Genomic DNA, 21,912 nt, shown 5'->3' with positions numbered 1-21,912 from the left:
CCAGGGCGGGACACTCCCAGAGACTTGTTTCTCATTGGTTCACGGAAGGAGCTGGGCGGGGAAACTCGTGAGGACTTAGTTAGCAACAGCTATTGGCCAACGCTCAAGCCAATTGGTAAAGGGGCTCTCGGTTTGCGCGCTCTGATTGGCTGGGCGAAGGAAGCGGCCTCTTCCCCCCGCCGCCCTCGAGCTTGGGGATGGAGGCCCGGGGCGGCTCAGGCTCGGGAGCAGAGGACCTGTGGCGACAGGTGAGAGGTCGGGTTCCCGGGACAGGGTGGCGCGAAGTCCGAGGCCGAGACCCAGGACGACCCTGGACCGGGCTCCCGGCTTCTCTGGCTTAGTTTCCCCAACTCTGAGAATCCGTCCTGACGAGCCGGCAACCTGGAATCTGACAGACCGGATTTGGAGTTTAGGACAAGCAATAGGTTCCCCCACTCCGAGCCTGAGTTTCCCCGCCAAGAAACGGGGATCACTGAAGTATATACTTAGCGCATAGTGTGGTTGTGGTCTCACGCTATTGAGGTAAAGCCTTAAATGGATGGTAGTTTTGCATTATTTATAAAAATCTAAAACGCGCACACGTACGCCCAGCAAGTCACTTTCTAGGACTCTGTCTTGTAGAGATCCTGACTTAAGTGTGCAAAAAAAAAAAAAAAAAAAAGGTATAACAGCTGTTTTCTGCAGCCTGTTTGTAATTGTGAAACGTTAGAAACAGCCTAAATGTCCAGGAAAAGGTTCCTTCCGGTCCATGATTTCATTTAAATTTCTATCTTTAATAGTAGTAATAATAGGGGACTTTCCTGGTGGCGCAGTGGTTAAGAATCCGCCTGCCAATGCAGGGGACACGGGTTCAAGCCCTGGTCTGGGAAGATCCCACATGCTGCGGAGCAACTAAGCCCGTGTGCCACAACTACTGAGCCTGCGCTCTAGACCCTGCGAGCCACAACTACTGAAGTCCTTGCGCCGAGAGTCCGTGCTCCGCAACAAGAGAAGCCACTGCAATGAGAAGCCCGCGCAACGCAACGGAGAGTATGCCCCGGTCCGGGAACTAGAGAAAAAGCCCGCGCACAGCAATGAAGACCCAACGCAGCCAAAAATAAATAAATAAATAAATTTATTTTAAAAAAATAGTAATAATAATAAAAGCTGGAATCAAGAACAGAGCCATTAATAAGTAACTATGGGCTTCCCTGGTGGTGCAGTGGTTGAGAATCTGCCTGCCAGTGCAGGGGACACGGGTTCGAGCCCTGGCCTGGGAAGATCCCACATGCCGCGGAGCAACTAGGCCCGTGAGCCACAATTACTGAGCCTGCGCGTCTGGAGCCTGTGCTCCACAACAAGAGAGGCCGCGATAGTGAGAGGCCCGCGCACCGCGATGAAGAGTGGCGCCTGCTTGCTGCAACTGGAGAAAGCCCTCACACAGGAACTAAGACCCAACACAGCCATAAATAAATAAATAAATAAAATTAAAAAAAAAAAAAAGTAACTATGAGTAACTGAGTGATTATGGTGTGCCAGACCGTAAGTGTTTCCCTTGCATTATTTAGTTTAACCTTCTCAGAACCCATTGAGGTAAGTACATTTATTGTCCCCGTGTAACTTTTGGGGTTCCTAGCTATTTGAGTGAGTTAGCTAAGATGACATCACTGGGGAGTGGAAGAGCTGGATTTGAACCCAGATCTATTTGATATGTCTAGCTGACTGCTATCCTGCACTGCTTTTTTGGACACATAGCAAATGCTGATGGTAGCTGCCTCTTTTTCTTTTCTTTTTTCTTTTTTTTTTAAGGAATTCCTTTATTTTTATTTTTTATTTATTTATTTATTTATTTATTTATTTGGCTGCGTTGGGTCTTCGTTTCTGTGCGAGACTTTCTCCAGTTGCGGCAAGCGGGGGCCTCTCTTCATCGCGGTGCGCGGGCCTCTCACTATCGCGGCCTGTCTTGTTGCGGAGCACAGGCTCCAGACGCGCAGGCTCAGTAGCTGTGGCTCACGGGCCCAGCCGCTCCGCGGCATGTGGGATCTTCCCAGACCAGGGCTCGAACCCGTGTCCCCTGCATTGGCAGGCAGATTCTCAACCACTGCGCCACCAGGGAAGTGCGGTAGCTGCCTTTTTTGTTATAATGGTGAGCTTGAACTAGGCATTCTCTAAGTTCTGGGGACCTTCCATCCTCTTTCTGGCTTTCCTTTTCAGGACTCCCAGGAGCCATGTTGTCAGAAGTCCTGCTAGTGTCTGCTCCAGGGAAAGTCATCCTTCATGGAGAGCATGCCGTGGTCCATGGCAAGGTACAAGGCCCCCTGAGCCTTTGAGGATTAGGAACTGCTTCTCCCTGATGCTAACCTTAAAAGAAGCTGAAAGGAAGCCTTGAGGCATAGCTTGGGAGTACATCAGAGAGGAGATCAGTTTCTCCCCAGCTGGGCAAAGAAAAGACAGGTCTTAGGCCCTCTGAAGGGCTTCTCTGGCCCACCCAGTAAGAGAGCAAAAAGATGACATGGAAAGCCCCGTGGGTGGAATGAGGCCACTTAGGAAGTGAGCTTCGGTGGAGAAGAGAAGAGGTTTAAGGACTAAACTCTGGGGAAAATGAATAGGATTCTGCAAAGGAGTCTGAGACATGCATTGTCTCATTTACCTCTTACAACTGCCCTCTGACATTAAACTTTTATTGTCCTATTTTGCAGACGTGGAAGCTGGGACTTAGGAGGGGATCGGTAACTTGATCAAGGTCCCGTACACCTCAGTAGAGCTAGGAGTGAACCTAAGTCTGCTTGAACCCAAAGCCATGCTTTTTCCACTCTTTCAAGCTGTCGTTTTTCATATTTTTAACTTATATTTATCTTTGAAAACATGGTGATTATGGGGAAGCCATTCCTTGGTGTTGAGAACGTGTGAAATTTTACGTGGGGAGGGCAAATATAAGTAGGTATTAACTCCTAATTGATTGGTAGTGGCTGTGCCTAGGCATGTGGGAGAGGGTGCCAAGGTTGATTAGCAGTGTCTGCCAAGGGCATAGGTGAGAGTGGCCTGTGTGCTAGTATTTGCCCTCTCTTCTCGGCTCATTGACAAGGGCCCCTTTTTCCTAAGACAGGAGCCATGCTTGTTGCCAACCACCCTCAGGCTAACTGCTTGTGCCCTTTATTCTATAGGTAGCACTGGCTGTGGCCTTGAACTTGAGAACATTCCTCCGGCTTCAGCCCCACAGCAATGGGAAAGTGGGCCTCAACTTACCCAACATTGGCATCAAGCGGGCCTGGGATGTGGCCAAGCTTCAGATGCTGGACACCAGCTTTCTGAGTAAGTACAGGGAGCAGGAACCAGGTGCGGGAAGAGCCTGGGCCCTGAAGAGAAGGGGAAGGAGGACAGCTGGGTTGTCATCCCAGGCTGTCCCCTAGGGACCAAAAGCCAGCCACTCTGGGGGTGTTTTCTCTCCTGTCCCCATAAAAATAGCTTCACTTATTTATTAATTTTTTTTAAATTTAAAAGCATAAAATGATGCACTAGGTCTATGTGAGCCGTTGGGACAGGTCATCAAGGCCTACTGTTGAGTGAAAAAACACAAGATGCAAAACAGCACGTATAGATTAAGTATCAGTGGGTATGTAAATGCAAAGAAGAGGCCTGGGAAGATATATATCCACTGACAATGGTGATTAGTTATGTCTTGGAGGGTCCTACAGTCGGGGAGTGGACAAAGGGAGCCTCCCTTCTACAATGTTGTTTTAACAAAGAGAATGTTTTGGTGTTTTGTGCGATTGAAGATCGTTAAAAATAAAAGTAACTTATGTTACTGGAAAATATGGTCAATGCTGAGACGTTGCCAGGGAAAAAAAATCCCCAATTATCACTGCCTCCCACTCCACCCCCCCAGGACAGCGCTAAGCATTTTGGTGTTCATCCTTCTGGGTTATTTCCTGTAGACCAGTAGTTACACTGATTGATTGAGATAGGGAGAGAGCTTGTTTTTTACCCAAAATTGGATCAAGCCACATAAACTTTTTTTTTTCTTTTTTCTTCTTTTTTTTCCTTCTTTTTCTTTTTGTTTCTTTCTTTTTCTGTTTTCTTTTTCTTTTTTTTTTCCATATAAACTCCTTAGAAGCGTGTGGGATTTTTCCCTTCTTCAATATATTGGGGCTCTTTTCCCATGCCAATAAATAAAGGCCTCTGTGCTCATTTTGCTAGTGTTGGGACTGTTTTGTCCACTCCTGAGCAGACACGGTTCGTTCATCAGCAGAGTGACTGTCTGCAGCAAAGCTGCGGTGTGTTCTTCGCTGTCAGTGTCTCCTGTCTGGGCTGACGCCTCGTCCTTTGGAACAGTGTCTCCCAGCCAGGGTGGGGCAAGTGAGACTCCTCCAGGGGCCTTTTCTTTTTAAAAATTAATTAATTAATTAATTAATTATTTTTTAATTTTTGGCTGCGTTGGGTCCTTGTTACTGCATGTGAGCTTTCTTTAGTTGCGGCGAGCAGGGGCTGCTCCTGATTGCGGTGCGTGGGCTTCTCATTGCGGTGGCTTCTCTTGTTGCGGAGCACGGGTTCTAGGCACTCCGGCTTCAGTAGTTGTGGCATGTGGGCTCAGTAGTTGTGGCTCGTGGGCTCTAGAGCTCAGGCTCAGTAGTTGTGGCGCACGGGCTTAGTTGCTCCGCGGCATGTGGGATCTTCCCGGACCAGGGCTTGAACCCGTGTCCCCTGCGTTGGCAGGTGGATTATTAACCACTGCGCCACCAGGGAAGCCCCAGGGGCCTTTTCCAGACGGTTCCCTGTCCCCCATGAGAATCAGTCCACAGCTAGTCACTCAGCCACTCCCAAACCCTGCAGGGAGATGAAGGAAGAGTTGAAAACCCACAATTGCAAGCAAGCCTCAGTCCTGCCTTGAGATCCCCGGGGAAGGTTTTTGTTGTTGTTGTTTTAACAGTACAGATGGCTTCCTGGCCGTGCCCCTCTCCTATGGAGAATCAGTAGTGGTGGTAGGTGACCTGGCGTGTGTATTTGGGTGATTGCAGGGACAGCCTCAGTTCAGAGCCACTACTTTGGAGCAGCCTGGCCCTTGCTCTCCGTGCTACCCCAGGCCACTCAGCCTGGCCGGAAGCGTTCCATGAGAACTGGCTGCTGCTTTTGCATGTCAGTAGCATGGATGGAGCAGCCAGGTGTGGTGGCACACGCCTCAGACCACCTGTCTGAGACTCCCTGTGTGAGCCTGGGAGGGTCACTTACCGCTCTGAGCCTCTGCGAGCAGAGTCGTGATGCCTGGGAGGGCTGCTCTGAGGATCCCGCAAGGTGGGAGGTGGGTGGAGGCTGTGATCTAGAGTGTAGTCCATTCACAAGGGCTCGTTAGGCTACTTCTCCAAGGAGACAAAGGGGATCTGAACCTTTTGGTGTCAAGTTTTCTACTAGGTTGCCAGGGTCTGCCATATTTTTCTTCCAGTGTTTTTTTGTTCCCTCCTAATAGTTCTAAACATATTGAACATTTGGGCATTTATGTGTCCTGGTTTTATGTGCGTGTCCTGTTCTCACTAATTATGTTTTGGGAGAGGGAAATATTGGGGAAATAATACTGCCTTTGGTTTTGATTTTGTACCGTGGAGTTCAGTCCTAGGCCTTTGAGTGATTGTGTGTGCATGTGCGTGTGTGTGCTTGTGTGTGTTTGAAAACTACAATTAAGCCCTTACTATGTGCCAGGAGCGGTGCTAAGGATACTCTGTACCTTATTTAAACAACCCTGGGAGGATGTACTGCTGTTATCTCTGTTTACCAAGGAGGGAAACCGAGGTGCAAATAGATTAAGTCACCTACTCAAGGTCACAGTAACTGGCACAGTCAGGGCCCAAACCCAAGTCCGCCTGCCTCCCAAGCCTGCAGTCCCCTGACACCCTCGGCTGTGGTGCTCGGACCCTGAGTCCATGTCCATCCAGATGCTGACTCCCGTGACTGCTCAGCCGTTTGTATTCTGGTGTCTATAAACGCCCCGAGGCCCTCTCACCCACCCGCTTGCACTTGTTTGTGCCCATGTGACAGAGCAAGGTGACGTCACAGCACTCACCCCGGAGCAAGTGGAGAAGCTGAAGGAGGTGGCGGGCTTCCCCGAGGACTGTGCCGACCACGAGCACCTGGCTGTGCTGTCCTTCCTTTACTTGTACCTGTCCGTCTGCCAGAGTCAGAGGTGTGTGCGCGGTCGGGGCAGGGAGTCCGGGTGCAGCCTGCCCCGGAAACTGAGCCAGGGTGGCTGTAGTTTTGGCTGCTGGACGACGCACAGGCTCCTTCCCAGGCTCTGAATAACAGCAGCTGTCCTCGCCGCGTGCCAGGAGCCGTGCTAGACCCTGTATGTATGGTCTGCTTTCAGTACTCATGGCAACCCCACGAGAAGGACGCTCTCCTCATTTTGCACAGGGAGAAACTGGGACCCAGAGAGATAGAGACATTCAGGGCCACACAGCTACTTAGTTAAGTGGTGAGAGCTGGGAAATCAACTTACTTCCCTTCAGTGTCAACGCCTGCCTTTTTAACCCCACACTGCCTCCTCTGGCCTCTTCGATTCAACCAAAGCCAGATTCCATTCTCAGATCTGCTGTGTGTCTTCTTCAAGCCATGCCCAGAGAGGCACCCTTGTTCCACATCCCACAGACTCCAGGGGAACTCCGTGATTAGCAGAGTGAAGCCTGTGTTATGATAAGATCTGGGTTGTCTGCTCTCTCGGGAAAGCCGGCTCCTAGAGGGGGACATTCCTGCTGAGGTGGTGTCACATGGTGACAGAGGGCACGGGCTGAGGGTCAGACGGCGTTGGTTCACACCCCAGCGCGACCATTTACTAGCTTGTGTGAGGTTCTTACCCTTCCTGAGCCTCAGCTTCCTCACCTGTAAAATGGGGGTGGTAATAGCACCTACCTCGTAGGGTTCCTGTGAAGTTAAATGAGTTCATTTACTTAAAGTGTTTGATTCAGAGCCTGGCACGTAGCTTGATAAATGTTAGCTATTATTATTATCACCTTCCTCAGAGAAACTATCAGAGGATTAGAAACATTATACATGAAATGGGCCTAGCACTGTAACTGGCACACAGTGCGTGTGCATTGTGATTTGTGGTCCAGGACCCAAAGGGAAAGCCTCGAGGCGCAGCCCTTCACTCGTGCAGCAGACGCTGGCTAAGCGGCCACTGGGCCCGGGCGCTGCGCTGCGGACACATTCAATCGCGTCTTGACACTTGCTGTCCAATGCCGGGGTTTTCACCTTGAGAGGGGCGTGTCCCCTTCCGGGGTGAGGGCGGGGGACACATTCCAGAATCTGATGTGGGTGGGGTGGGCATGTGCAGTTTGAAAAGGCAGATTCAGTCTTATAATGTTATATTTGGAGAACGGGAAGAATGCTTAATGGAAATGATAGAACCTGACGTCTGACGGTTCTCGCTGGGGGGGAAGTAGAGGTAAGATGCAGCGATTGGGAACTCTCCGCTGATCCAGAGCAGGCCTGTGTTACACGCGGCTGGGAAACGCTGTCCTGTGGGAGAGGCATCCCATGAACACAGTGTCAGCGCCCAGGGGGATCATTTGAGGACGGTCTTGCAGGATGGGTAGGAATTCCCCTGGAGGAGAAAGGGGTGCAGAGCTGTCCTGGGCAGAGGGACCAGCCTGTGCTGAGGGCAGGGCCTTGACAGAGCCTTGCTTGTGTGGGGAGAAGGAAGGAGTTTACAGGAATGGTCGGTGGATCGCGAGGCACTTTTAGGAAGGGCTCCGGTTGGACAACAACGTAGTGACTTAAACGATCCTCTACCTATTTTCAAGTTGTCTGATTCACCATGAGTTCCTGCCATCCAACAGGGGTGGCTTTGGGGTTGGGAGATCTCCCTGAGGTCAGAAAACTGGGCCAGACACTTAGAGTCAGGCCCTGCCCGTGTCCAGTCCTGGGTCTAGGCCGCCGGTTCAGCGCTGGCCCCTCACGGCCCTTCAGGAGAGTCAGGCTCTGCTGCCTGCTGTGTTTCAGAGCCCTGCCCAGCCTGGACGTCACCGTGTGGTCGGAGCTGCCCACCGGGGCCGGCCTCGGCTCCAGTGCCGCCTACTCCGTGTGTTTGGCAGCTGCCCTCCTGACTGCGTGCAAGGAGATCCCAAACCCGCTGAAGGATGGCGAGGCCGCCAGCAGGTAATCAGGCCCTTGCCTCGCTCCTTGTCCTGCCTGGGCTCCGCACCCCGCGCCGAGAGGAGAGAGGTGTCCCTTGGCCACCTTACAGCTGAGGACGCTGGGGGGCAGGGCGGCCACACAGCTAGTGATGGCAGAGCAGGATCTGGACCCGGCGGTCTGAATCCAGAGCCTGAGCTCTTTGCCCCCAACCCCCCACCCCTCCTTGCCTCCTTGGGGTTCAGGTGCCCGTGATTTGGTAGAAAGAGCCTGAGCCCGGATGTAGAGGGCAATGCATCAGAGGAGGCATCGGGCCCCCCTGCCATCGACTCGCTGAGGGACCTTGGCCAGCCTGCTGCCCCCCACCCCACCCTGGGAGCCTCACTCAGTGCCCTTTTCTGTAAATGGCGATACGGACACCCGGCGGGTGTTGCCAGCTGGTACCAAATGGTTATGAAAAGCAGTGTAACATGCTGAGAAATAAACATAGGAGGAGTGTCCGTCAGGTCAGGGCGTCTCCCCTCCCGTGGGTCCTCGATCCACCAGTTCGCAGCGTCTCCTCCGCGGCTTATTGTAAGTCACTGAGGCTTGTCCAGACAGGGCTGCCGGCGGACTGTTTCTGTTACTTGGGGAAACTTGAGAAACCGGCCCGAGCGCAGATAACGCAGTTTGCCCTGGGAGTTGGGGATGAGGCCCCAGCATCCAGCCTGGCAGCGTCTTGGTGAGGCCTGCCCTGGGCCCCCATGGCTCCGGGGGGCCCTCCCGCTGGGGGGCCTTATGCACCAGCCACGTGGGCCCAGCTGTGCTGTGTCGGGGGCTCTGCTGGCTAAGCCCGGAGGTCGCTTTGGTCCCCGTGGCCACAGCAGGTGTGGGGCTGTTGATGTGACTCCTGGTCCAAATTCCCCAGGGCTGCTCTGAAGGGCTCGTGCGCTGGAGAGAGGCTGGGGCGGGGTGGGGGCGGGGTGGGGGGAGGGGAGAGGGGCCCGCGGAGGGGAGGTGGCCGTGGGAAGGATCCGCAGGTAATGAGCAGGTAATGATTGCACCTGCGGGGGATGCGAGGCGGCTATTCTCCAGAATGGTTTTCAGGAATCTCAGGTTTGCCAGTTAACTAGCTTCTCTCTGGGGCCCCATTTCCTCATCTGAAAGTGAGGGGCAGCACCTGTGATCCCTTGGGTGGGGGGAGCTTCTAGCTTTGACATGTGCTGATGCCGAGATAAGACAGTGACTCAGGACGGAGGCTTCAAGACAGCCGCTCATTACTGTGTGCTGATCGCTGATTCTAGCCCAAAGCAGTGAAGGCCGTGTTGCCCTGGGTGTCCCGAATAGACACCTGCCCACAGGCCGGCCAACTGGCTCTGCCTTTCAAAGGATATGGGTGGTTGTGTGTGCGTGCGTGCATGTACACGCCTGTGGGTGAGCCAGTGTCCAGTGTGCATGTGGGTGTGGTCTTTCTCGTGCTGCTTCCTTCCACCCAGTTCTCCCACCTCCCCTGAAGACCCATCATTGCTTCTCAGAAGCTGTGAAGAGAGCAGACCCACCCACCCTGCCCCCCAGCATTTCCCAATCGGAAGGAAGACTCGAGTTTGCAGAGCGGGCCAGGTCCTGGACTATGTTCAGCTACCCCTTCCCCACCTCACTGGCTTGCTCGCTCACTTTTCCGTCCTGGAAAGGGCCAGTTCTTGTCCAGTTCCAGGCGTAACACAAGCAGCACGGCCTCGGGCTGGACTGCTCTCCCGCTATGTCTTGCCTCACTGACCCACCTCGTCCCTCAGCCTCTCCATTCAGAACAGGGTGTGCCCCGTCCAGCTGGCATCGCACTTCCCAGAGGCTGTAGTTAAGTTCTGGTGGCTTCCTGACATGTGCTCTGTATTAGACTCCAAGCTGCAAGCAGTTAAGGACCACGTCTGTGTGGGCTTAGTCACAGGCACATAGTAGATGCTCAATAAATATTGGACAAGTGAGTGAGTCTCGTCGGCACCAAAAAGGTCAGTAGTTAACGAGCTCAGGCTTCCATTAGCGGATGCGGTTCTGATGTCGTGGTGAGTGGTACTGTGATCTGAGCCTCGGTGTCCTCTGCTGTAAGAAAGGGGGTGGTAATGGTACCTTCCCTTTTGAGTTGTTGTGATTGTGAGGATTACAGATGGTCCATTAGAGAAAGCCTTTAGCGCAGTGCTTGGCCCTGGGTAATCAGTAGCTTTGAGCAGTGTTAACTCACTATGAATCATAGCCTCACAACCACCGTGTGAGTCTCAGGTCCCTAAAATCCTCATCTGACAGATGAGGAAAGAGACTCAGAGGGGGTGATTGACTTGCCCAAGGCTCCACAGCAAAGGGGTGGGTGGACCAGGCTTGGAGTGATTCCAGGTGCTATGATCCCAGGTGGCCTCTTTTTCCGGAGCACATACTCTCCCCTGGGCATTTTACAAAGCACCTGTGTGTTTTTCCATCCCACAAAATCCTCTGTGAGGTAGACATCTTTACCCCTATTTCCCAGATGAGAACACTGAGGGTCGGAGGTGACGCAGTTGCTCAGGGATGCCCAGTGAGTCAGCGGCGGGATGGGGTTCACACCAGCTCCCTGCTTGATTCCCAGCTCAGCTGCACAAGCCCCGGTGGCTTCTGCCGTTTCACGGGGCAGGGGCTTGACAGAAAGGAAACAAGAGCTGAGAGAGAAGGTGGGGCAGTGGGGCTGAGCACTTGCCCTCGTTCGATACTCACATGTTTTGGGTCTGTTCACTTAAACCGTCACTGAGTCCGCATCCCTTCTGGGGAGGCACCGTGGCCGCGGGCTGGGGAGGGATCCAGAGATGACCCACATTCCACACCCCTGCGCTGAGCCTGTGAGGAGGGAGGAGTTACCATCCTACAGAGGAGGAGAGTGAGGCTCAAGAGAGGGCAGGCAAGGGGCCCAGAGTCAGTCAGCTCGTAAGAGGCAAAAAGCAGGATCCCGTGAACGCAAAGCTTTGGCTCTTTTCGCTGCACCAGGCGAAGAGGCATGCTTTAGGGCGTGCTCTTTAGCCGGAGAGGTTCAGAACTGTTTACTTTTCTCTTCTTTCTGAGTTCGGCGGCCCAAGCCCCTTTGCCTTTTGGTCTCCAGCAAGCCCAGCCTGTGACCCCTGCCCTCTGCTGCCCTCGGTGACCCCCAGCCCCCTATTCACCACCATGGACAGTAAAGACGAACCTCTGTGTCTCCTTCAGGTGGACCGAGGAGAACTTGGAACTAATTAACAAGTGGGCCTTCCAGGGGGAGAGGGTGATTCACGGGAACCCCTCCGGAGTGGACAACGCCGTCAGCACCTGGGGTAGGTGCTGCCTCGGGCCTGTGTTCTTTATTTTTATTCTTCTAGAAATTCTTAGGACAAGCGTAGCTGCCCAGGCTCTGTGGGTTTGGGATGAGCAGCATCAGTGCGTTCTGAGGAAGATGCCATTTTCCTGGTGGGAGGGGAACGGGGGGTGTCTCAGGGCCTCGCACCTCCTGGATCCGAATCTTGGGGGGTGGGCCTGGGCCTGGGAAGCTACGGTTTCAGTGGGACCCCCAGCCCCAGGGGTCCAGATGGTGACGCTGCGGAACCATTGCTGTGGGGTCTGCAGACTGCACCAGCCGGGCTCCCCTCCGGTGAGGACGCCTGCGGTGGTCCCACCTCCACCCCATCGCCGTGCAGCCCGTCGGAGGGAAGCTGGATGCCTGGATGTAAGGGAGGGACCCCAAGTCCTGGGCGCAGAGCACCTTTGCGCCCTCCTGGGCCTTTGCTGCCTGAAGCTGAGGTGCCTAGTTACGGGGTTGAGTCTAGTTGTGGTGACACTGTACCCCTACCCCAAACCCAGCCCCTTTCCCAAGAGGCACGGATACGGAGCTTTTCCTACGACTCTGACCCACTCTTTCTTCTCTTCAGGAGGAGCGCTCCGATACCAGCAAGGGAAGATTTCATCCTTAAAGAGGTAATTCTGGGGGAGCCGCAGCTTCCGCGTCTGGCAGGGAAGGGGGACCCCATTTCTTTGGGAGGGAGGGAGGGGCACGTGCCCCTGGGCGTCCCCTCCCCTGTGTGGTCCCGCAGGGCGTGGGCCGCGAGGAAGCCGGCTCTTTCCTCTCCACTTCAGCTCTTTTTTTTTTGGCTGCGCCACGTGGCTTGTGGGATCTTAGTTCCCTGACCAGGGAGGATTGAACCCGGGCCCTCAGCAGCGAGAGCGCAGAGTCCTAACCACCGGACTGCCAGAGAATTCCCCACTTTAGCTCTTAAATTGCCGAGAGATCAGAGGGGGAGGTCATGCGAGGCTGCGCCATTCCGCTTCCAGGAAGTGGCTGTTTCCCCAGACCTTTGTTCAGTTACCTGTTCATCTGTTCAGTTACCTGTTCGTCCGTCCATTTGTTCAGTAAACAAGAACTGATACCTTCCTCTGTTCCAGATGACACTGCATTAGGGCCTAGGGGTATAAAGATGAATCTCAGACATAGTCCTGGGCAGTTAGGGACAGACATACACACACAAGCCACCAAAAGACAACGTGGGAGTTGCCATAGTGACGGCACCATGGCCAAGCAAGACCGGAGCCCGCGGCAGGCTCGTGGGAGTCTGAGTGGAAGGGACATTTAGCAACTTTCATATTTCCTTCCGCCCTCCCGCTGGAAGCATTGGAATTATAGACATGTGTATTAAATTCCAACATCCTCTGTTCTGTTTGCATTCAGTGTGGAAACGTCAGGGGCAGGTGTGAAGCCCATGGCCAGCAGGAGCAGGTGCCTCCTGGCTCTTCCCTGAGCCCTCCATCAAGTTGGGGGGGGCAGTGGTTGTCCCAGGGTGCTCTGCTGCCTCGGGGGGCCTTTCCACACTCTCAGGGTCCCAGGGCTCCCTGTCACCTTCTGCAGCCAGGGTGGTCTTCTTGGCAGCTGGACAGCAGGTCCTGGCCCTCTGCCTCTGCCAGCTGGGCCACTCCGTTCGGGGCTCAGTGACCTGGCAGGCCATGGTGCGGACTCCTTCTGCCTGCACCTCTGGCATCTTCCCACCCCTGCTCTGTCAGCTTCTGGGAGCCAAGCCTGCCTTTCTGAGGCCCCACAGCAGCGTTTCTTTAGCCTTAGCGCTGCGGACATTTGGGGCTGGAGAATTCCTTGCAGTGGGGCCGGTCCTGTGCAGCGTGGGATGTTTAGTAGCATCCCTGGGCTCTGCCCACCGGATGCCCGTAGCACCTCCCCTGTCTCCCAGTGTGACAACCAAAGATAGCTCCAGACACTGCCACCTGTCCCCTGGAGGGCAAGGCCCCCTGGGTGACAACCACTGCTCCACACAAAGGAGGGAGCGGAGCCATTTGGGGGCTCGGGACAGCTTCCTCCAGCTGCTTGTGGAAGCGATGGCAGGGGGGCCTTGTGCCCAGGTGGCGGCTGGCCCTGCCAGGTGGACCGAGTCCATGTGCAGTGAGAGCAGGAGCGAGGGCGGGATGCAGAGGTTTGTGGGCCCGGGCCTGCCCTCAGCCCACGGGCTTTTGGAGGAGGCAGTCACGACTGTGATCCTCGGCACACAGGTGTCCTCGGGGTTCTGAGGCTGTTGGGGATGACAGTCATCGTCAGGCTGCAGATCTGGGGAGTCCTTCACGGGGCAGGGGCAGGTCATTCACTCTGTTTCCTGCGAGCCTGTTGTATCCTAAGCCCTGAACTGGGCCCTGGGGACAGAAGATCAATGCAGATGTGGCCGGGCACATGCATGGCCTATGGGGGGAATTAAGAGCTGAGCGCCGGAGGGTTTCCCAGGCACGGGGAGGCGGGGGGAGAGGCCCCAAGGTGCGCACAGTGGCCGGTGGTGGTGGCGGGGTGGTGGCAGATTCTCTGGGGTCCACAGGCTCGAGTTTGAGCCCAGCTCTGCCATTTGCCTGCTGGGGGCCCTTAGGTGAGTTACTTCTCCTGAGGCCTCTGTCTTCTCGTTTATGTAACGGGGATCTGGGGCATGAAATCAGAAACGGTATCTATCAAGTGCTTATTCACTCCTTCCTGACCAAATTCATTCATCCAGTCTACAAATATCTCTGAACAACTACTGGGTGCTGGGGCCTTAGCAGGGAACCCAAAGTCCCACCTTCACGGAACTCCCACTTTGTGGGAGGACAGCCCACAGACAGATGTCTCTGTAAGAGCACGGCAGGCCATCCCCACGGCCTTAGGACACATAAAGCAGAGTGAGGGCTGGAACGTGAAGGAGGGAGTGGGACAGGCTGATGGAGGGAAGCCCCTAACCAGACGGCATTTGAGCAGAGCTGCCGAGGCAGGTCCCTGGAGGAGGAGACGCACGTGCAAAGGCCCAGAGGCAGGAGTGTTCCTGGCGTGCTTAGCAGCAGCCAGGAGACCAGGGTGGCTGAGTGGAGTGAGCTCCAAGGGAGGGCAGAGATGAGATGAGGCTGAGGACATAGCCAGGCCCAGATCACTTACAGGGCATAGCCCCAGGTGGTGGTCACTGGATGTCATAGGAGCCTGAGTTTTGTGGGGCCCGCAGGGCTAGCAGCAGGCCCGTTTGCAGAGGACTTTATCTGAGAAAGATGAAGATGTGATACCCGAAGTTCTCCCACCCCGATGGATGGTGACACAGAGCGGCCGACCTTTGCTGCCGGCCACAGGGCACTGCGGCGAGCAGATGGCAGAGTCTCTGCGAAGCCAGGAGGCCAGACTCCACATTAATCCCGCCAATGGCTTAAAGATGAGCCCTTGCACCCCAGACCACGCCTGGTGCTTCTCAATTAAAAAAAAAAAAAAAAAAAAGCATTGTTTGCGGAGAGGATCAAGATGTGACCTCCCAGAATGCTGCCCTTTTGAGGAACGGCTTGTCTTTAAAGGGAAGAGAAAAGCCAGATAGAATGTTCATCGTTTGTAAAGTTAAAAAAAAAAAAGCCGGTCTCCAAGGCTGAGAATCGATATTAATTTCATGGGCTTATGGGCGGTGAGATCAAGCAGGTTTCTGACAGCCTTTTCCAGCCCTGTTGGATTTTACAATCTTGATCTGTGAAAAGAAAAGCGAATAAACGTGTCAGGGGCCTGTCCGTCTCCAGCTGTCTCTGGCTAGAGCTCATCCACATTCTCCACGCTCTGTCCCTGGCCTTGGAGCAATGCTCTGAAAGGCAGGTTGGGATGACAAGAAAGAGTGGCTTAAGTCCCCAAAGACAGCCAACCACAAGGACAATTGGGGTTGTGGCTTTAGGAGGGATTAGAAAGCCCAGAGGGCAGATGAGGACAACGGGGTCGTGCTGGAGAGCCGGCTGACCGTGGCCACCCCAGGCCCTCCGTTCTCCTACCTGGGGGTGACTGACTTCCTCTAACCACACCTGGTATCATACCAGGGCCACCGGTCTGGGCACTGTCGAGGCGGGGCAAGAACTGGCTCAGAGCGCTGGGACCCTGACCCTCCCGTAAGGCTGCCCTCCCGTCGTGTTCCTGTGCCCCCTGGAGCATCCTTCTTCCCCATGCCCCCTCCATGACCCATCCCTGGTCCTGTGGCTTTTTCTTTTCGACTCTCCAGTGCCCTCCTCTCCAGCTCCCTGCGGTGGCCCACAGGACAGACCCTCGGCCCCTTCTTGTACCCTTTGGACTTCCAAGTCCACATGTGCCAGGCCCTCCGTGTGCATGTTCGCTCGAGGTTGAATGAATGAGTGAGTGAGTCACAAGCCAAAGGAAAATGTCCGTCCGCCCAGGGGCCAAAGCAGGGATGCAGCTGTAGGCGGTGGTGGGCACCCCAGGGTGGGGGTCAGGACCTGTCTCCGGCCTGCCGTTGACGTCACCTCCCCGGGCCTCTGCTTCCTGCACTGGGTCAGGGTGGGGCGGAGTACAGGCGGGCCCCCAGCCCTGACCCAGCTGCCCCGTCCTGGGCTCACCGTGGACCCTCTTCACCCCCCAGGCCGCCAGCTCTGAAGATCCTGCTGATCAACACCAAGGTCCCCCGCAGCACCAAGGCCCTGGTGGCCGGCGTCAGGAGCAGGCTGCTGAAGGTGCCGCTGGTCCCACTCCTGGGCGGGTTCCCGGCAGGGCCGCGGCACTCACGTTTGGGTGTCCAAGCCCTCCCTCTGCCTCGTGGGTCAGTGGAGGGGGGTGGGGTGGAGGGGACCTGGGAAGGTGCCGTCCGTGCATACCCCCGCCGGGAGGCAGAACAGGGATTGTTAGACGTGCTGGCTTTGCAGTGAGAACCCCCGCTTGGGTCAAGGGTGGCTGGACAAGGCGGGGACCAGGCCAGAAGGAGAGGGGGTTTCCTTAGAGGGTCGGTGTGGGCCCTGGGGACACCTCCTCCCCCTGCCCTGGTGCTGGAGCAGCTGTGCAGTGTCTGCCAGCCCCCAGGCCTCATGGGCCCTCGATCCCTTTCCCTGCAGTTCCCAGAGATCGTGGCCCCCCTCCTGACCTCCATAGACGCCATTTCCCTGGAGTGCGAGCGGGTGCTGGGGGAGATGGCGGCGGCCCCGGCCCCAGAGCACTACCTCGTGCTGGAGGTAAGAGCCCGCCTGCAGGATTGGGGTCCCTCATCCACGGCGCTGTCCCAGGCAGGGGCTCCCCACCTGCGCTCAGAATCCCTGGGAGCTAAAACACAGAGGCCGGGCCTGGGCACCCATGTGTGCACCCATGAGCAAGCGTGCCTTCTTTTGAAGCCTCTTCCCAGGTGATTCGGAATAATCAAGTGAACACACAGGCAGCACTGAGGGTGGTGCCTGGCGTGTGCTAAGTACGACGGGCCAGGTTTGGGATCATGCATGTAAGGACACAGTCCTCCATAGGTCCAGGAGCAATTTCTCCCCTGGCCGCTTCTTTCCCGTGATGTTTGCTAAGTGCATCTATTCATGCAGTAGCTGTTTCTCACCTGCATGCTGTGGATCAGACATGGTCTAAAATTGTTCTCTCACTGTCAATACTCCAGCCACCACCCTGTGCCTAATTCTAGTGTAGAGGTTGAGACTTCACGCTTTGGATTTCGTCAGGCCCAGGTCTGAATCGTGGCCTCACTGGAGTGTCTTAAGAGTGCAGTGAGGCCCTGTGGGTAACACACAAGCACCATGCCCGATGAGCCACCAGCTCGGCCAGAGGGCCTGGGCTCATTCCCAGACCCGGTCCATCTGGCCCAGTGAATGGACTGCATTAAAAAGCCATCTGGCTTCCCTGCAAGAATCAGAAGATCCGGCAGCCCCAGCTGACATAGCTGTGTGGCAGCGGTCAGCTGGAGGTGCCCAGGGGGCCCCCTTGAGAGTGGCCCTGGGGTCTCCATTTCTCCGTAGTCCCCACCACTCCCTAAGTATTACCCACAGCCGCTATACTCTTTGCCTGGTGCCTCCCTGTCCCACTGTAGGCATTTGAGTCTGCAGCCCCTGTAATGAGTGGGAACTGCTACTCTCCCAAGGCTCTTCACAAATGATTCCTCACTTAGTCCTACAACAACCTACCTGTGAAGTGGATAAGTTGCCACCCTTTTACAGATACAAAAACCAAGACCTAAAGAGAATGACTTTCTCTGAGGTTGTCCAACTAGTGAGTGGCCCTGAGCTGGGAGTCACTGACTTATTTGTTTATTCCTTTAGTCAACATTTTTTTTTTTTTTTTTTTTTTTTTTTGGCCTCGTTGCACGGCTTGCGGGATCTTAGTTCCCTGACCAGGGACTGAACCTGGGCCACGACAGTGAACGTGTCGAGTCCTAACCGCTGGACCGCCAGGGAATTCCCAACAAATTTTTAATGAGTGTCTACTACAGGCCCGGTGCAGGGACTCCATCTAATTCATCTCTGGGCTTTTGCCCTCGTTCCCCCAGCCACCTCCCTCCATTCCCCCAGCCTTTGCCTGCTCATTCTCAATCCCTTTCACGTAGAAAAGAAGGGAACACAGTCTTCCCGAGTAGGAAATTAATAATGATGGAGTGCTGCCTAAAATACACCCTGTTGAGCCCCTGGAGAATGCCTCAGAACAGCACGTCGATTATACATCGTGTATATTTTTGGCTTCGGCAGCCGCTGAAATGTGCAGCTCGCCTCCCGGACAGCTCTGCGCTCAAGCCAGCGAGCTGTTCTTCTGTGTCACAGCCTGTCATCTGATCCTTGACAGATTTTGGATCAGAATGTGACAGGTGTCTGGAACCTGCCTTGGCAACGTGACACCTGGTGCTCAGGCGCAGAGAGAGGCCCCCAGAAGTTTTCCCTCCCATCCAGCCCTCGGGGCCGGTGAAGGGCACCCGAGGCTGCCACCGGGCCATCACGCCTGTCTGCTCGTTTGTCAAAAGTACTGGGGTGTGTGAGGCGGGCTGCGGGGGAGAGGCAGACCCGACCCTGCCCGACGGCTCCAGGCAGGAGAACCAGGTGGGCCTCGGCAGACAGCCCTGTGATTGGCAACCCTTATGGCACACAGGCGCTCCCAGGACCCCGGGGCAGAGCTGCATGCTGTCAAGCCACACACGGCAAGAAGTGGGTGGCGGGAGGGATGCCAAGGGTGCTCTCAGAGGCGGGGTGGATGCACGCTTCGCATCAGGCAGATCCGGCTTCCCGTGCCAGCTCAGTACCTTACTAGCTCAGTGAGCTTAGGCAAATCACTTTCTCCTCTGAGCCTCAGTTTTCCCCTTTGAAAAATGGGGATGATGGTAATGCAACCGTAAAAGTACTAACAGCAGCTGACGTTTGCCAAGCACTCACCCTGTTCCAGGCATCATGTGAAAGATACCTCATTCCATCCTCACAGCAATGAGGCAGATACTCTTACAATCCCTGGTTTACAAGGGGGGAAACTGAGGCTCAGAGTGAAAGACCTCTTCCCAAGACACACGACCAAGAAGTGGCAGAGCTGGGACCCAAACCCAGGCCCCTCTGCCTCCAGATCCCACATTTGTAACTTCCCTGCGGACCGGAGCTCATCCTCAGAGCCTCAGCATCTAGCAGGGTGCCAGCAGCATGTTGAAGGGATTTGCCAGACACCGATGGAGTAAATGAAATGTAAATAGGGAACGCCTGGGCAGTGAGGGTTGTTAGCTTTGTTATTTCATCAACCTGCATCTTGTTTGATCTGCAGGAGGGCAGGAATTTTATTACTCATAATCAAAGAAACCTGAACAAACATTTAGCAATTTCCCCCACTTGTGACATTGTTAGAACTACAAACCTGTTCTTATTCTGAAAATTGGTACCTGAGGGAGCTGTACGATGGCATATTACTTGAGACTTCTTTTCCTGCAAATGACAGAAATCCATCTCAACTAGACTTTAGCAGAAAAGGAATTTATTGGCTTATAACTGAGATGACCAGAGGGGACAGCTTCAGGCATAGCTAGATCCAGGGGCCAAAGATCTAGTCTGAAATCTCTCTCCATCTCTGTAATCTCTGACCATGTTCAGGGAAGATAACTCTGGCGGCCTACCTCTCAAGTCAACCAGTTTTAGCAGCTTCCAAGGGAAGAGGCAGAGTAAACCCTGGGAGGGATCTCATTGGCCCAGCTGGGGTCACAAGCCTGATCAGTCCCCATGGCCAGAGGCTTCTGTGGCCAGGCCTGGGACATGTGCTCACCACCAGCTCCATCCCGGCCCTGTGGGACGTCCTGCAGGAAGGAGAGGTTCTTTTATCAGTGGAGAGGGACAGTGTGCCGGGTAGTCGGAGCCATTTGCGGTCCCAAACCAGCAGCTGTCACGTGGACAGGGCGGGCAAAGGACCTCGACCTCAGGCAGGCCAAGCAGGAACAGAGACCTCTCTCCCTCAGGAGCTCATCGACATGAACCAGCACCATCTGAACGCCCTCGGTGTGGGCCATGCCTCGCTGGACCGGCTGTGCCAGGTGACCATGGCCCACGGACTGCACAGCAAGCTCACTGGTGCGGGCGGCGGGGGCTGTGGCATCACGCTTCTCAGGCCAGGTACCCAGGGGATGGGCAGGGTTCCACCTGGGCAGTTCCCTTGGGAGAAAGAAGAGGCCTCTGAATAGTCTCAGCTCTGCTATATGGCCTTGGTCAAGTGAATTAACCTCTCTGGGCCTTTGTTGCCACATTGGTAAAATAAGGATGCTGACAATCTAGTTTATGTAAGATTGTTGCCTAGATTCAAGGAGGAAAAATGCATTTAGGGAGGCTGGTGCAGGGCTTGTCCTACCACCTCCTTACCTGCCAAGCCTCCCACAGGCTTGAGAAATAACCAGGACATTGTCACCACCAACCCTACCAGCCTTGCATCCCCTGCTGTCACCTCTTGATGGGGCCACGATGCGGAATGGCCTTGCTACAAAAGAAAGGGGTCTCTTTCCTCTTAGTCTCTGGGGAAAGAGCAGGGCTGAGGATGAGGAACGGGCTTATAGCAGCAGCGCCTGTGCTGGGGTGGGAGTCACTGCTCCTTTTGGTTTCCTTTCTCTCCATCTCCCCTTCTTGGCCTCCTCCTCCTTCCTTTTCTTGTCCTGCTTTTCCCCTTTGCTTCGCTGTAAGCCCTCAGTGGCCCACAGAGGCCCCCTCCGCCTCAGTGGGACTCCCAGGCCTCAGGGAGTCACCGTGTCCTAACTTCAGGAGACCTTGACTGTGGGGACCTGAGTTCAGGCAGCTATGACGATGGCGAGAGAACATTTCTTGAGCGTGTGCGGTGTACCAGGCGCTGTGCCAGGCTCTCCACCTGCAGTAGCCCATGCCAGCCTCACTGTGACCCTTGAGGGGTAGGTCTCATTATTAGCCCCTTTCCCAGATGAGGAGACTGAGGCTCAGAGAGGGGAAGTCATTTGTCTGAGGCCCCACGGCTGAGCCAAGGCCAGGTCCGTGTGACTCGGGATTCACAACCCTCCCGGGGAGGGTGCCAGGCTCGGCATACCAACAGGAAGACCGGCCCCTGTGCCTGTGCCGTGAGCGGAGACAAACATTCTCCAAGGGAGTGGACGGTTGTCAGGGGTGACCTGCTGCCCTTCCTCCCCACAGATCTGGAGCGGCCAGAGGTGGAGGCCGTGAAGCAGGCGCTGACCAGCTGTGGGTTTGACTGCTGGGAAACCAGCATCGGTGCCCCTGGTGTCTCCATCCACACGGCCGCCTCCCTGGACGCCCCTGTCCGGCAAGCCCTGGATGGCCTCTGAGATGAAACCACCCCACCACGAAGCCCCTTCCCAGATTATTCTGGGCACTGGGTTGGCCTCTGTGCTGGCCAGTGGGCACCCAGCTCCTGACACTGACCAGGAGCCCCCCAGCCCCTCTGTGACGCCCCTCCCACTGGCCATGCCCCCCAGTCCCCGGAGTGAGTCAGGCAGCCCAGAAGCCATGTCTGTGTTCTACAACATTCTCTTGAGCCGGTGGGCAGTGGGGCCATGTGGAGTCCTCTGAGACTCAAGGGCCTCTTTCCTGTCCTCCCTGAAGTGCCCACAGACCCACAAATTCCCTGGCAGAGCTGCTTGGATCCCAGATGCAGGGGTCTGGTTCCCAGAGCAGCAGGCCTTCTCCCTCCCTCCACCTCTGCTCACCTCCCCCAGGAAGCCTTCCCAGGCTGTTCTCTCCAGCTAGATTGTGGGTGCCCCCAGGGAGTGTCCGGGTGGTGGTCTTTGCCTTCTACCCTGCATCCCGAGGGTTGGCCAAAGGCAGGGTTGATGTTCAGTTTCTTCTGGTCTGAACCCAAGGGGTTTGCAGAAAAGATGGCAAAGGGGGGAATAAAAAGATCTTGAGTAAACAGTGCTTCACTCGTGTCCAGAAAGATGGGGGAGGGTCTGGTAGTCTCCAGCTGCCCACACCTTCCTCTCCTGTCCTGTCCCTTCTCCAGCCACTTTGTCAGTGGAAAGAAAGGCTTTGGGTCACTTGGTTGTGTGTCTCGGGGGATGGGGCGGGGTTTCCCCAGATGGCCCTGGCCAGACAGGGACGGATGCCTGGACATCAGGCTCT

General features: G+C 55.3%; 1 protein-coding gene across 1 annotated transcript; it reads left to right on the top strand.

The window, feature by feature from the left end:
* The first annotated feature begins 153 nt into the window (after positions 1 to 153).
* Positions 154 to 21,703, top strand: MVK (mevalonate kinase). Its single transcript, XM_059894613.1, is given in 14 exon segments — positions 154 to 248; positions 2,194 to 2,285; positions 3,144 to 3,291; positions 6,007 to 6,151; positions 7,966 to 8,121; positions 11,296 to 11,399; positions 11,991 to 12,036; positions 15,966 to 16,056; positions 16,432 to 16,548; positions 19,779 to 19,932; positions 20,968 to 21,065; positions 21,067 to 21,128; positions 21,130 to 21,167; positions 21,170 to 21,703. Coding segments are annotated over 13 exon segments (1,431 nt in total). The 5' UTR covers positions 154 to 248; positions 2,194 to 2,207; the 3' UTR covers positions 21,364 to 21,703.
* The last annotated feature ends 209 nt before the right edge of the window (positions 21,704 to 21,912 follow it).

Source organism: Balaenoptera ricei, chromosome 14 (assembly GCF_028023285.1).
Source record: "Balaenoptera ricei isolate mBalRic1 chromosome 14, mBalRic1.hap2, whole genome shotgun sequence".
Classification (NCBI taxonomy): domain Eukaryota; kingdom Metazoa; phylum Chordata; class Mammalia; order Artiodactyla; family Balaenopteridae; genus Balaenoptera; species Balaenoptera ricei.
The sequence above is the reverse complement of the archived record's forward strand: the minus strand, read 5'-3'. Positions and strand labels throughout refer to the sequence as shown.